At 40.8% G+C, this 16,292-nt stretch overlaps 1 protein-coding gene across 1 annotated transcript in view; it reads right to left on the bottom strand.

The window, feature by feature from the left end:
* The window catches only part of Fggy (FGGY carbohydrate kinase domain containing), a 398,183-nt gene that overhangs the window by 324,282 nt on the left and 57,609 nt on the right, over positions 1-16,292 (bottom strand). Inside the window, 1 exon segment of the mRNA XM_037202717.1 lies at positions 735-823. Coding sequence (XP_037058612.1) covers positions 735-823 — 89 coding nt within the window.

Genomic DNA, 16,292 nt, shown 5'->3' with positions numbered 1-16,292 from the left:
TAAAGGTCAGGCTTTCATAATTAATAAGTCTCCATGTCATTATTTGGGTGCTGATGGTCCCAAAAGAAAGTCCAATAAAAAAGTCCAATTAAACTTCGAAGATGAGGTCAAAATGACCATCCCTTTGCCATGTTGAGGTTTCACACCTAGATCTCTCTTTTTACCCACTTACAGTAGCCACAACATCATAGTAAATGAGTATTTTGTGAAAGTACTCTCATGCGGTTCAGAGTTCATTTTTAAAATTTGTAAGTTACTCAAATATAACCACTGACTTAACATAGGTACTGCTGTAGTTTGGGATAATACTAGTATATTTCCATAAAAAGTGATGTAAGTTCATAATACATGCATTCAGTTAACATCCACCTCCTTGCACGTACTTCCTACCTTAATTTCTACAGTATATTTTTTTCTTTCTTTAATTTGCCGCTTAGAAGGCACCTTCAGATAGAGTTGTAGTACCCTGTGAATTTTAACATCTCCTTCAAATGTGTCCAATTTTAATGAATGGTATTCACCTTGGATACTCAAATTTCCAGCAAGATAGGGGACAATGGTACACGAGCATGTGCAGTGGAGGCAGAAGATAGATTCAAGATGTTTCAAGTATGCAAAATCACATGCAGATGTAAAAACAGTGCATCCAGTCAAAGCGAGTTAAGAAAGCAATATATATACAGACACCCAGGATTGGAAGAACACAAATAAAATCCAACATGTAATTAACATACCGTGCTGTGACACCTGTTGCTTTCCATGATAAGAAGTCTGGGAGATCAAAGAAATGTCCCGCCTTGTCCCAGCAAGTCTCTCTCAAGTTCTGCCAAATTAAATATATATTAGAATCAATTATGAGATTTTTTCCCCCAACTCCTCTCCTCTTTCAAAAATGTTTCAAATTTTTCAAAACAAAAACAGAGCCAATAATGTTCATGAAAACATCTGTTCAAGGGCTTGTGGGAGTGTGGTATAAAAGTAGTATTTATATAGGAAAGAAAACATAGCAATTATTGATCCTTCCAAAAATGATCATAATCTCCCCTTTGTCCCCTTTTGCAACCTGGACAGGGAGAAGGCATACTCTGTGGATACACAAGCCAGCTTCTTGGAAAAGGCAAGAGGATGTAAGAGTAAGAAGTTAAACAGCTCTGCACTGGAGAGAAACTGTACTAAAGACTTAGGGAATCTAAATGTGCCTTGCCATGTAAATTCTCCACATACCAACTAGTACTAAAGGCAACTCAAAGAAGTTGCAACCTAAGTCAGCACACAGTCAAATCAAGCAACTGCTGGAACAGTTTTAGACATTTATTTTATTCTATATTGCCAAATAGCCAGATTTTTTTTCTTGCTGCTGGGCTTTTCTTTCCCCCTACCAATTCTGTCTGAAAAAGTCACTGCTCACTTACTACTCTGCTCCTTCCCAGGACTCCTGTCCTCCTGTCCTTTGGGGTAACCCTACAACTAATCTCCAGGGTAAGTTTCCAAGATTTCCTACTTAAGGTTATGACAGTTTCCACACCTCCACACACATGATTATCAGGGTAACATGCTTCATTTCTCCTGCTCTGGAACCTCTGTGAGGTCAATAGTTTCATCGGCCTCGGTCACCAGGATACCTCTCCTCTGGCAGACTGAGTGGACTCTCGGCTGCTGAGTAGATACCCCAGAACTCTAGTCCTCTCAGGATAAGCACTTGATTAAGCCAGCAATAGACATGTGACTTAGCTAAGCTAAGCACATTTCTTCTCCCAGGGTTTTAAAATCAAAGCTGAAATGAAGCCATTCAAGTTCTGCCTGTAAATGAAACTAGATACGCGGTGAACTGGAAACGATGAAGCGTCTCAAGGTGAAGAATGTAAAGATGACAGAAAACAGAGCAAGAAAGACTACCTGTCACCCAACTCACTATGTCTTCTTCTTTCAATTATTCTTTGTTACAAGACACTAAAAAAGAATTTATCATCGGCTCGGGGTTATTTGGGGAATCTAAAGGGAGTGATGCCAGCTTCAAATGAACATATTGTACCTGTGTGGTGCAATGAAAATCTAGTGAACTACTAGATAGATTACTTAGTTTCTCCTTCCTGTACCCTTCTGTGACTGTGACTTCTCTGAGCAATACAAAAGTGCTAGAAGTTATTACATCAATTTTACAGACACATATCTGGCTTTTACGTATTTTTATCTTCAGATTCTGGTGTTTTCCTACTTACTGAAAATCCATGTGGAAGAACTGTCTCCAGTACATGGTTCTATTAGAATAAGGGCACTGAAAAGTCAGATGTAAAGGCCACAGTGTTACAACCATTCTGTTACCATGTTTGCAAAAGCCTCTGCTGAGGAAGAAGTGGGTCCTAAATTTTTTTTACCTATTCATACATCTTAAGATCAAATAAAACAAAACTTACCATTTACAAAATATGCCTAACACAGCTATGAACTTTTATAACCCTGGACACTTAACAAGTCACAACCAGAAAGTAGCAGCCTTTGAAATTATGTGAGTCATACCAGTATGCCTCTTAGATATTCTCAAAAACCTATTTCCATGTGCTTTGTGGTTGCAACAGTTGGTGGTCAGGGAAAAGGCAGTCGCCTTCCTTAGTTCCAACTATGCAAGGCCAGTCACCATGCCCAACTGCCAAACCACTACAGATCAACCACTACTTCTAGTCAAAGCCAAACAACCATCCTGAGCTGAGAAAACAACTGTTTCTGTTAGGGTTTATGTAGGGTTACCAATGACCCTACATGATGAGTCTTCTGCCTGGATCCACACCAATGGCGGCTGTGGACAAAGATATTCAAGAGAACATCTCTTAGAGAGCTTCAAGGCTTTTGGCAATGTCCTGGGGTAGGAGTGAGCATTTCCTCCTGAGGTCAGACCAGCTTTATGGACCAAACCCAGAGACCTCAGTTATCCTCGGCATAGAATGAGGAACCAGAACCAACACGCTAGAAAGCATCAGGCATCTTTACAAGCAACATCATATAGACTCATCAGGTTGTGTTTATGTATTTAGGAATACACATACATATATACATATACTATATGTATGTAGAAACACTTAATGAAAAAAAATAAGCCATTAATTTGAAAGAAAGCAAGGAAGGATATATGAGAGGTTTTGAAGGAAGGAAATGGAAGGGAGAAATTATGTGATTATGTTATAATCTCAAAAAATAAAAGAAATTTAGAAAGAATGCACATGGTCATGGTAGAGAAATGAACAAATATTCCCTGCTTTCTCTACAAATGCAAAATCTGTGGACTGGGCCAACAAAGGGAAGGGGAAGAGTCTGAGTGACAGGGATGTGTCTGGAAGCCTGACAATTGTTAGAGAGACTGGATGGCTCAGAGGCTCCCATAAAATTCTCCCATTGAGCTATGGGATATAAAAGTGTTTGCCATCAATTGTCATATTTGTCCATGAAGATAGATTTTTACCTAGTTCTTCATGGAAATTTCTTTGTCCTTCATCCTCCTAGTCAGTGAAGTCCCAATCAATGACTTGCTGAATTAATTATCTTCTTGTGTCCACTGAACCTACCTCAGGACAGTGACTGCCCTGTTCCTTCCATAATGTACAACACTGTCCCCATATTCTGTGTCCCTTGATTCTTGAGGTAATTCAAAAAGGAGAAGGCAATATACAATATTCATACCTAAAGATGTAGGAACTGAGGGTTAGACTCCAAGAGCTTGTCCCTAAGTCACCCAAGGTGTCTGCTCTGAGGTGAGTGCTCATTCCTTGCATTGTGTGGCCACAGCCATCTTGGCTCCTAGCAGAGCTATGGGATTGAGGCCTTTGGAAATGTCTTGACGAAGTTTCTGCCATTCTTTACATGAGCGGAAAACAACAACAGCTCTAAACTCTTCCAAAAATATTTCAGAGATTCCCATGTCAATCTTGGGTGACTTACTTAACTTCTTTGGACTTAACCGAACCTCCATGCATGAGCAAAGGTTAGAGAGCAGAGTGCAAGCTCTCCACCCAGGTCAACTTCAGTTGTGTCTCATCAAGTAGGAGCTTCAGATGCTGAAGAGGTTAAGTCATTCTGTCCTCCAGATACCAAGGAACTGACAAAAATTAGTCTTTTCAAGAAACAAAGACTCAGCAGTGATTTGGGGTGTACGAATTGGCACTCAAGGCTTTACATTGCAGCAGCAGTCTTTTGAGCTAAGCAATCCATTGGTTTGAAAGCAACCAAGGAAAACAGCTCATCCCCTCTCATTTATTACTTCATAAAACCACAGCATTTCTTGGGAAGAGGCTACTACTCAAAACTCACATAGCTTTGGGTCTCTGAAAAGGGGAGGGGCAGAAAAGTTATGCCTAAGATTCAAGACCAGGATTCAGGATAGCCTTGAAGCCTTGAGCAAAGGAGAGTCATCCTGGTCCTACTGTGGTGTCTCTAGAAGGTGTAGGGTTTCTGCTTCTTCTAAATGCTGAGGGAGATTATGGGGAACAATACAGCTATAGAAAGGGCACCAGGATGCAGGGGCTACATGAAAAAATTGGGTTTAGTTTATTATTAATTAGAAGAAATTCTATCTGGGTTATCTGTGGTATATATGAAAGGGAGGGACCAGAGCTCCCTAACTTCACATACAATAAATGATCCTGCCTGCACATTCCAAGTTCCATACTGATCATATTTTCTAGAACTACCCATGAAAAAAACAAAACTTAACCCTGACACTATATTCAAGTTTTGAAATTTGAACATGGGCTGGCAGCCCAGAGAGGTGAGATATTTCAGGAAACCCAATCCTCAATGTCAGTCTTAACAGAAAATGATGCTGAAAACATGCAGAAGTCCAACCAATACCTTCCTGGGATGAAATAAACTATTGTGTGTTGCAGACTCCCATCGGCAGACAGGGAGCAAACACTAACAATGCTTCAGGGCAGACAGGCAAATAAACTGGGATTTGTGGCACCAGAGGCATCTTTCTAAAAGCTAAGCTCTAACAATTCATTCCTTTGTTGAAAATGTTCAACAGTTCTTGTGGCCTAGAGTCTAGCCACTCTCAGTCCTGAGGCTAGCTCCTGGGGCTCTATCAGACTCCAGCCCACTCATAGATTTCTAGGATTTCCTTCTAGGATCATCTTCCAGGATTCTCTGGTAACCCTCACTCTACCCTTGCTGTCTTTTTCCCCCTAAGTTCCTCAACTCATTCTGCTCTTCTGGTTCCATGCCTCTGTTGGGGCTCTTGCCTCTGCATGGATTGACCTCCCCACTTGTTCTTCTTCTCAATCTTCTATCCTTGATGCAAACCCAGCTCACATGGACCTTTGCTGAGAGTCTCTATTCCATCACTGTAACTGATTATACTGATTCTACACACATCTGCCCAAATCCATCTTAAAAACGACAAACTTCTTCCAGAGGGCAAAGGACAAGTGTAACTCATAGGGGAAAACATGACAAAAAGCTTCCGGAGATGTAACGAATTTAAAGCTAGACACTGGAGCTGGAGAAAGATATGAGCAAAGGAAAGGTAATTAAAAATATGATGTATGACAATAATGTAATGAGTCTGATACCAAAGCCTGGTGAGTCAGCCTCATAACTTTATCACAGCATTTTGTGTGGTCATATATCTGTCTCTAATGACTATTCAGAGACAGGGTTCAGAAGGAAGAGGGGGCTTTGGGCCTGGGCTGGCTAACACATGCTCCACAGGAAGGAGACCTTATTTGGAACACAAAGATTAAATAGACTTTATCTATGCTACTGCTGAAGAAAACATCCAAACATCAAAGACCTGAATTCAGTAAATAAACCCAACTAGAAAAGGATTTGTCCTGTCAATGAAAATAATTCTACTGTACAAGCCATGTATTTTCACAAGCTATATTTATAAGCACTCTCTCCTCCCTCATCTACCTTAGAGGTGTTGTACAGAAAGGTAAACTACTAATTCACACTACAGTTAACTTCCTAATCATAAGAGCATTACCATCTCATGGCAACTGACAGATTCATCAATGCTTACTTGGCCCTTGAATGTGACACTACTATGTATATTTGGAAATAAGGTTGCAGTTCAGAATCTAAGAAATATGACATCGGGCAACCCTGAGTTTGACTGCTGTCCTTACAACCTCCCAGCTGTGCTCCTTTAGAAAGATTAATCTCTCTAAAACTATTCCTTCAAATCCCATAGTACTATCACCTCTCTCAATGGATAGTATGCATATTATGTAAGTCAACAAGAGTCTCTCAATGCTGTTATACACCTTTATAGTCTTCAAAGACTTGATATTAATGCTTTTATACAATCTGTACAATCCTATAAAGCAAGGAAGCAGGAACTGCAACTTTCACTTCACAGATTATGAAACTAATGCCTGACAGGGACAACAATCACATGACAAGTGAGTGAAAAATCAGACTTTGCATCTTTAACACCCAACCAGTGCTAATTCAGCCTTCCACTTCCCCAAAAGTTTTTTATTTATTTAATGGAGAACTGCCAGGACAGGAGAGATGCCTATCACCTAGAGGACAGAAGTATGGAATCAGTGCCCTTACTATGGAGGAGCAAGGGAGCCCTGAATGTCAAGAGGCTTTGGAAACATAATGTCTTGGAGTAGACAACAATAGAGTAGGTGTGGACATATAGGAAACTGAGAGATCAACTCAATATTTCATGCTGGATCTTCATGTCCTTCTCCTCACTGCTTTCCTGTCTCCTTTAAGAGCCTCTTTGTTTGTGGATCTTAAAATATGGATGCTCCAAAGGGTAAAGGCCACAGCCACTTAACTTACTGTAAACATGCTCACTGGGAGAGCTCAATTAATTATTTGACTCCAGGAAACTTCATAGTAAAACCAATTGAATCAAATTCCAACTTAAACTCTCCTCAGATGTGTCTCCTGGATGTTGCACTCACCTCCCAAGATTTCAATACAGAAAACCTGTTATCTTCCCCAAAATAGCTTCCTCCTCCTTGATTTTATGTCCATTGGCCTAAAAAGTTTTTTTTCTGTTTCTGCTTCTCTGTAAATTCTTATATCCAGTTATCCTTTCTGTCCAAATCTCAGTAAATTCATGAACAGGTTTCTCTCTTTGCATCTGGGTGTAAGTCGGAGCATTTTAGAGAAACAAAACCAACCATATATGCATGTGCATAAACAAATGTATTCAGATGCATTCATCATCGAGAACTCCACTCTTGTGTTGAACACTCCATGAAACTGCATGTAAGCTGAGCTAGATGGTTTAACACTGCATGTACCTATTGCTCTAGTTTCATTTCTGTTGCTATGATAAAGTATCCTGACAAAAAGTAACACAGGGAGAAATGGTTTATTTGGCTAATGATCCCAAGTTATAGTCTATCATTTTGGGGAAGTCAAGGCTCATCATATCACATTCACAATGAAAGCAAAGAGAACAAGCACATCCTTTCTTGCTGCTTTTGCTCAGCTAGCTTTCTTCACTCATATAGTCCAGGGCCCAGCCCATGAAATGGTACCGCCCATATTCAGGGTGGGGCTCAGAACACAATTAACAATCAAGACACCCCCCCCCACACACACACACACACAGACATGTCCATAGGCCATTGGCACCTAGACAATCCTCAAATAAAACTCTCCAGGTGACTCTTGTTTACAATCAAATTGAAAATTAAAGCTAACTATCATACCTTTAATACCTGGTGAATGCCCCTACCCCTGCTTTTCCCATCAGCTATTCACTGTCTGTCCTTCTCATTACACTGAATCTCCTTAAAGACAGAACTATGGTTTTATTGCAATCTATGCCTAGGATCTAAAATTGTATATGATGCATAGATGATGAGTAATGCTAGCTGAATGAAAGAATAAGGGAATGAATGAACAGAGATGCACTAACTAAATAACAGTTTGTGGGAATGAAAATAAGGAATGAATGGATGCATGAATGAATAAGTACTGTCCTAGTTTCTGATGTTTTTCCCCCCATTCAAGTTAATGGCTTTTCTCAGTCTGTTTCAGGAGCAGAAATATATTCTAGCCAAGCCTGACTGCCAGGAAGATAAATTCTCTTCTCCGGGTGAGTAGGTCTTTTGGAGAAGTTTCATTTTAATTGGAAAATGGATTCATTCACTTCCTGGCATGGGTTCCGGGGTCAGTGCAGAACCACTTTATGGCTGCCAAGCACCAACTGATAGAGGGGGACTGCTGTGAGAAAAGAGCTGCGTTAGACTGGAGGGCCTTAGGACATCTGAGGATAACAGGTATCATTCCCATCAAGCTCAAACACATACCCTTCTCTCCCAAAGATCCTTCTACTTGAACTTTACTCATCCTCAACCCTTAAAGGGTGGGCATTCTTAAGCACTCTGTGAGCGCTTACTTGGGCATATACAGCCTTACTCGTTCCTTTATGCAAGAGTTAGAGTGCTCTACCATCATTTCCCACTCGGCATACACAAAGGCCATGACTGATAAGTTACTTCCTTGCTCAAGCAAAAGTGGTCAATGAGAATGTCATAACTCCACCAGCCCCACCCATGATGGAGCTACAGCTATCCGACCACGCAGAAAATATCTCTTCCAGCAATACATCTTGCATGGCTTTTCAAGGGTCCTTGAAGAAAGTAGTAAATTCTACAAGGACTTTGTGTCCAAGGTAAGACAATCCTAGCTTACATCTTTCCCCAGAATTCCTAGCACATGGCTGGGCATCAGCCAAGGCTGTCAGAATCTGTTTCATTGCCAGTATGTTTTGGGGGTGTAAATACATGATAACAACTCTAAAGATACAGGTTAATAAATTATAGTCTCTTCCTAAAAATGAGCTAAGAGTTTAGCAAGGGAGAGAGGGGTTCCTCACATAATGTGAGAGTAGCAAGGGCTGTGGAGGAGATGAATGATTACTCAGTGTGTGCCAGGATGAGCACAAAAAACAGGTATAGCCTCATGGAATGAGCCCAGATTACAATATCATGACTTAAACACGGCTATAAATGAAGGTCATGAGACCCATATGTATTAGGTGACTGAGAGAACAGGAGAACTATTAATAACATAATCAAGTTAAAGATAGCCACACTCCAAGGATGGGAAAATGTGGTGGAACTAGCATTCAAAATAATTAATCATTTCAGAAGTGCCCCCTGTATACTAATTGTTGCTCTAGGCAGTTTACATACTTGCTTATGTGGTCCCTCAGCAGCCCTACAACAAATGCACTGTTAGGATATTCAGTAATATTACAGGACATGAAATTGAAATGAAGAGTAATTACATAGGTTGTCAAAACCAGGAACCCATGAAGTGGCATTAGAATTAAGTGTACACCCTTGCTATCCGGCTCTGGAGAATATGCCGGAACTGGGAGGTACAGCTAAAGAGGAAGTTGGAGATGATTACATTTTTTTAATCGTTTACATTTTTTCCTTTATTTTTATTGTATGCATTTTGTACATCTGTGCTGCATCATAAATGTGAAGTGACTGCAGAGTCCAGAAAATGGAAGATCCCCTAGGGCTAGAGATAAATTGGTTGTGAGATGCCATAAAGGTGCTGGAAATTGAACCTGGGTCCTCTGGAAGAGAAGCCAATGCTCTTAGCCAATAAGCCATTTCTCCAGTCCCTGATGACCAAGTCTGTCGTCGGCTAGGAAGAACAAAGACTCTGCATATGAAATACGCCAGATGACAGCACATGTTCTAAAATACCTAGTTTATGAAGCATAGAATCTGTATGGCCATAAAGGAAAGACAGTGTCATGAGTAGGAGTAATAAGGTAGGAGAGGAAAGGGATCACATACAAGGTAATGTTGGATCTCATACGAAGGGAAGGTAAAAAGTGAGGAAGGGGAGGTGGAGGGGAGTACAGACCATGTCAGGGGCATGGGCAACCATGAAAAGGGCTCATTAAACCCTGAACCCAGAAACAAGGAGAAGGAACTGAGAGAGGATTAGTCAGAAGGCCTTCTCCTAAAGTCAACAAGAACTCAGAAAGGGACGGGAGCCGCCATCCCTCCCTGAGGGAAGGATGGTTGTGTGTACAGCTTTAGGCCAATCAGGACAAGCACCTGGTGGAGATCCCGGAAGTGAACAGTCAAGAGGAAGGAGGTCCAGTTCCCACATGCATTTCTGACATAGGAAGAGGACAGAGAGCAGAGAAAAAAGAAAATGGAGGTAAAAATAGAAGATCTATAGAGAGAAAAGGAGCAAAGAAGATTAAGTAGGAAGGAGACAAAATAAAGACCAAAGCAAATGGACAAAAAGACAAAGGGAGGAATGGGCAAGGAGAAAGAACAGGTTAAGCACGAGATGTAAACAGAAGGGGAGGAAGACTAAGTGAAAAGCAATGAGAGAATGTTTGAAAAAGAAAAGAAAGAAAGGAAAAGAAGAAAGTGTGAGGGCAACAGTGAGAACACAACAATGTCCTTGGTGAGAAAGACCATGGGGAGAGAAGGGCAGAAGCCTGCCTGGCTCTCAGTCTGCACAAGGTCTTTCCCTTGGATGGATGAAGTCATGTCTGACGTCACTGTCTCTGAGTCAAACACCCCTCAGAAGGTGGAAAGGACGCTATCTTGTATTCACTCCCATCCCCATGGATGAGAGGGGCTAACTCACTCCTCTTTTGCTTTTTGCCTACTCTCAAATTGTGTGGGATAAGGAGAATGTCTTGTGTGCTCAGAAAGGATGCTGCAGCCATGAGAGTATTCAAAGCACTTCCTTGGATTGCTCAGGTTCATGTCCTTATAGTGAGGGAACTAGAAGTGAGTGGCAAACATCTGCTGGTTTTCCTCTGACTATGGCCAATGGGCAAATGGAATCTATCCCATGATGTTCCAAAAGGGAATTCAAAATACATATACAGTCTTCCAAGAACCTTGACCAGCTCAGTGCTTTTTCACCTGACAGGTCTCATTTCATCTGATGCCATCGAAGACTGTTGCCAAACTCCACTACTCTTAGTACTTATGACCTAACTCCAATTCATCCTCAGGACAACTCCCCTGCTCCTGAGCCCTTTGAACTATAAGCTGTGCACAACTTGAGTACAGCTTGAAACAGAACCCCAGCTCTACCACTCAGTGGCTAGAGTACATGAGCCCTTCTTAGCCTATCTCACCTGCTCAAATAGGAAATGAGGGCTTCATGTTCAAATGTCTGAGGGTTATTTTGGCAATATCCTACCATAAGTTTCTAATGGGCTTTTCTTTATCTTGTTTCCAGGTCTGAAGAACAGATGTCAAAGAGGTCAAAAATCTACATTTACTTTTTACAGTGACTTGTTTGGGATCCCATTTTGCAGGATGTCATGAGTACTTCTGCTGTGGTTTGGGTAAGTGAAGAGACTTTAAGGAGTTGGGTCCTCAAAAGAGAAAGCTAGGGCATTAGCAGCTGGCTGCTAAAGGAGATATTGAGACCCAAGATTCTTCCTCTCCCTTGATTAAACAAATAAATGAATAAATAAATAATTTTTTAAAAGAGTTTATTTTTAACTATGAATATTTGAGGGGGTGTGCATCAGCATGCAGGTGGCTGTGGAAGCCAGAAGCACTGGGCTCCCCTGGAGCTAGAATTCCAGGCAGTTGTGGGCTAGCTGACATCTGTGTTGGGAACTGAATTAAGAACCACACTTGACCACTGAACCATCTCTCCAGGCCCTCTTTTGGCCTCTTGACCACCAGGAAGTGAACAGTTTTCTCTACCACATTCCCTATATGATATGCTGCCTTACACAGGCCCCAAAGCAACGGCTACTTGGCCATAGGTTGAAACTTCCAAAAGCATAAGCCAAAATATTATATATATATATATATATATGTGTGTGTGTGTGTGTGTGTGTGTGTGTGTGTGTGTGCATTATATTATATATATTAGATTAGATCTCTATATATGAAATCTATCTAATATATACTAGACAGGGTCTCACTATGTAGCTCTGGATATCCTGGAATTTGCTTGTTGTAGATCAGCCTGACCTCAAATTCACAGAAATCCTTCTGCCTCTGCCTCACAAGTGCTGTGATTAAAGGTTTAAGCCATGAATTTGTATACAAACCGAAAGATGATTAGCATACCTTTAATATTAATTCAAAAAAAGAAAGTTTTTTTAAAGTTTTTTGTTTGGAGAATAGATTTTTTTCTTAATGAGGGTTTATTTTGAAAATAAAAGTTTCATCCCAACATATACTAATGCCATCAAAATAAGGAAATATTCAATGACAGCTTTCCTGCTCAAATGGCTTATAGAATTTTCTAGAATATATGTGAATATCCCTTACTAATTAATGTCTCTAATTTAACCAAAATTACATTATTATAATAACTTTTACTATATAGTGTTAACAAGCTTATAAATTACTAGATCTACTAAACATTACATGTGTGCACTCTTTCCTAAAAGCTGTCTGTAAAGATTATGCATAATTTTTGTCAAGGGCTTGCCTCCTGAACAATGTAAATCCCATCCCCCTTCACTTTTATGTTACTTAAATGGATCCAGAAACAAGCATATCAAAAGTATATCCCAACAGTTCACTTTCCAATAATCAACTGTTTTGCTACCATCACTGCCACAAGCAACCAATAGTTTGCTATATCCCTTCCAATACACAATATTGCCAGGGACTCTGTTTCATAAATATGAACATCAGGGTCACAGGTGCATGAGCTGCCTAGATCCTGTAGACAATAGGAAGAAAGACTGGAGAGAAACCCTGGCCATGAACCCGAGCCCCACCTCCTAAAACCACCACCCAGCTGCTGTTTCCCAGAGCAGGGGAGGTGCTTGAGAAATACTTACATGGTGCTTCACCCTCTCTAAGGTACCTGGGCATGTCTCTGACCCCCAGTCAAGGCCAGACCACACGGCTGCATACCAAGACAACTGCAAGAGGCGTCTCTCTGATGGTCCCTAACTTTCCCCACATCTCTCTGAAGTTCACAAAATGCCAATGCTGAAGGACTCCAGAGGTCATATGCACCAGCTGTTCTCAAATTCCAAAATCATGGTGCTAGTCCGTGAAGAAAAATATTTCACTCATCAGTGGTTAAGTAAAATTTAAAATAATAATAATAGTTATTTTATTAATAAAATTGTGAACATTATGGACATATACATAATTGTTTGGTAAAAGAAAAAAGAGAGAGAGAGAGACAATCTTCTAATTGCTTTCTTTGCTTTAACTTGGATAAGTTTCCATGCTCTTCAACATATCATTACTAAGGGAAAAACTATCCATCATACAGTTTAGACCCCTTGGCACTGCCATAATAAGAAACAGGCGAGGTAGTACAGTGGAGCCCTGACTCAGGAAGCTTTATAATGACATTGAGTCTGAAAACACCAACCATTGAGACTACAAAGCCCAGAAGCCACATTGAAGTAGCTCTTTTTGGGGATGTGGCTATGGGTTCGACAGTATTTCCCACTGAAATCAGACTTTCCTTTACAGGCTCTACCGAAGTCATCGCCCCTACAGGCAGCAAGGTAACAGTATATTTCACAGGAGGCCCTGATCACTCTTGTGATTCAACCAGCAAAGCAGCCACAGTTCAATGCCCAAAGACAAGCTTTAAGTGAGATCACAGATGCAGGGCCCTGGGGACTGAGAAGAGGCAAAGGACTAACTGAGCTATTCACTTGTTCTTTCTGTTTACACAAATTTGGGAAGAGCGCAAAGGAGAAGAGATGGGGTTTCTAAGAGATTTTTACATTGCCCTGGGGCTCATAAAAGAGTTTCTTGGCTGGAATTTATACAGTACAAGGAAACTTAAGACCTTACTCCCAAGTATGAGTCTCTAGATGTGAGTCAAACTTAGGATCTAAAATTTGGAAACTTCAATAGCTTTTTGTTTAAATAGTTTAAATAGTTTCTATTTACCTTAAAAATTTACATCAGACAGATGTGTTGCATGGGAAACCAAAATGCTCACGTAATGAGAAGTGGCTCTCTAATCGTCTCATCTGTAGAATACACAGAAGTACCTTGACTGATTAAGGCTAGAGCTGGACAAATTGGCCCTTGTGTCTCTTGTTTAAATCCAAGTCTTACATTCAGAAGCCCAGGCTAGGCAGACAGTGGTGCTTAGCATAAGCAAAGTCATGGGTCAAATTTCTAGCATGGGGGAGGAGGGTGGCATGGGGGGTGCTGGGGAGGCTTGAAAAATATTAATAGAAAATACAAGTCTGCATTCTAGTATTAGCAAGGTAACAGATCACAACTATTTACCTATCTAATTCTTTCATCTATAGCATCTTTATCTTCAGAGACAGTACTAACATTTTCCTCATTGGATGTTCATAGGAACTAAATGAGAAAGCAGTCCATAGTGAATGAAGCCATAGGCAAGTGTTGATCATGTCTGTAGTCAAACAAGATCAACATCTTAAGCAGAATTTATTCAGTATCTTTAAAAGGTTTTTAACTTTCAGACTGCTTCACAAATGTTATGTCGAGCCTACTCAGAAAGTGCAGGATGTGCATAGGTACGGATGCTTGGAGACATAGCAAGAAAGCAACGGGTAACTGTGGATCTGAGTGTTCACTGAAAAAGTGTGTCCACTTTTCTGTATGTGTAAAATTTCTATTTAAAAAAATCTTAGGAAAGAATTGCTTTCATATCCTCTTGTTCCAGGTCCTAGAAGCAGGAGCTCACTGAGGTATAGGACAAGCCTGGCTCCCTCCTGGCCTCTCCATCGGGCTCAGTGCTTTGTATGGGGTAGTTAATGAGCAAAAATCTAAATCTGAATGAACGAATATATCCTTACATGGCAGGACAATGGTTCTTATTGTGAAGGTAAGAGGTGGGATGAACCAAGATGTTCAGAGAAGTGAGGCTTACTGCTACAGAAGAATCTTCTGTTTAATTTTATTTCATTTTATATTTTGGACTCTGGCCTTCTGCCTCTTTTGCCTAAATGAACATGTCCTGACCCTGGGCCTCCAGAATCCCAAGGTGACAGTTCATGTGCTGATAAGTAACAATACAACAACTGCTTCCTAAATGTCTTTCTGACTTCTTCCAATAGGTGTGACAAGTTTTAGTTACTATGGGAAAAGACTTTTACTAAACTAAACTAAACAAACAAACAAACCATCTGATCATGCCACATGGGCATCCAGCCATCTTTCTCTAATCTCTAGAAGTAATGGACATACATGCACAGCAGTTAAGAAACCAGAGAGCGAGCTAACTGGGCATGTAGTCTGAGTACTATAGTCATCAGTTTAGTGTTGCCTGGTCAACAAATATTTGCTGTGTTTCCAATGCCAAGTATTAGGTTCAGCTCTGGGGAGGACTTAAGAGTAAGGTATGGATGGAGAGATCTGATCCCTCCTCCTAGGAAACTAAGAATCCAGCAAACCAGATGAGGAAGAAATATATAGTCACAGAAAAGCAAAACAGAGTCCAAAAGAACTTCATTGAGACCCTTCCCTCAAACTTGATGGGAGAAGATACAGAGACCCACAGCCAAGCATTAGACAGAGACAGAGCCCAAACTGGACATCTCCATTGGGTTCCTCCCCTTGGAGCCCAGAGAACCTCATGAAAGAAGGGGAGGAAGACATGTGGGAGCCAGAAGGGGCCAAGGATACCAGGAGAGCAGGCCCACAGATTTCAACTGGGTAGAACTCACAGGGGCCCACAGAGACGGAAACACCAATCATGGAGGCTGCATGTGCTAGGTCCTCTGCATATATGGTATGGTTGCTAACTGCCACACCTCTGGCAGTGGGAGTGGAGTTGTCTCTGGCTCTTTTGTCTGCTCTTGGGACCCTTTTCCTCCTGCTGGGTTGCCTCATCCAGTCTTAATGTGGGGATTTGTACCCAGTCTTGTATCTTATTAAGCCATGTTTGGTGGATATCCTGTGAGGCCTGCTCTTTTCTGACGGGGGAAGTGTGGTGAATCTGGGGGAGAGGGGATGTGGATGGGAAATAGGAAGGATAGAGGGAAGGGAAACTTCAGTTGGGATGTATTGAAAATACAAAAAGAAAAACAAGATTTTGGGAAGCAAATAAAGCTAGAAAGGGATTAAATTCAAACCCTTATTTAAAAATAAAAAGAAATGAATACGGATAAAAAGCCTACCATAAGCCATAAAGTGAAATACATAAAGAAAACTATTATAGTAATAGCTGGCATTTTTTCAGTGTTGCTAGGTAACCGGATAAACACATTTTTTCCTAGTATACATTTTTCCATCATCCTGCTGTACTATAAAACTAAGACAGAACTTATATAGCGTAAGTCAAATATGTAAATTTGAGAAGGAGCTCAAGGTACAGGTTTCTGGCCTCCACACTGTGTGTTT

The sequence above is a fragment of the Peromyscus leucopus genome, chromosome 2 (assembly GCF_004664715.2).
Source record: "Peromyscus leucopus breed LL Stock chromosome 2, UCI_PerLeu_2.1, whole genome shotgun sequence".
Taxonomy (NCBI): Eukaryota; Metazoa; Chordata; class Mammalia; order Rodentia; family Cricetidae; genus Peromyscus; species Peromyscus leucopus.
Note: the sequence above shows the minus strand (reverse complement) of the source record. Positions and strands in the feature narration are given on the sequence as shown.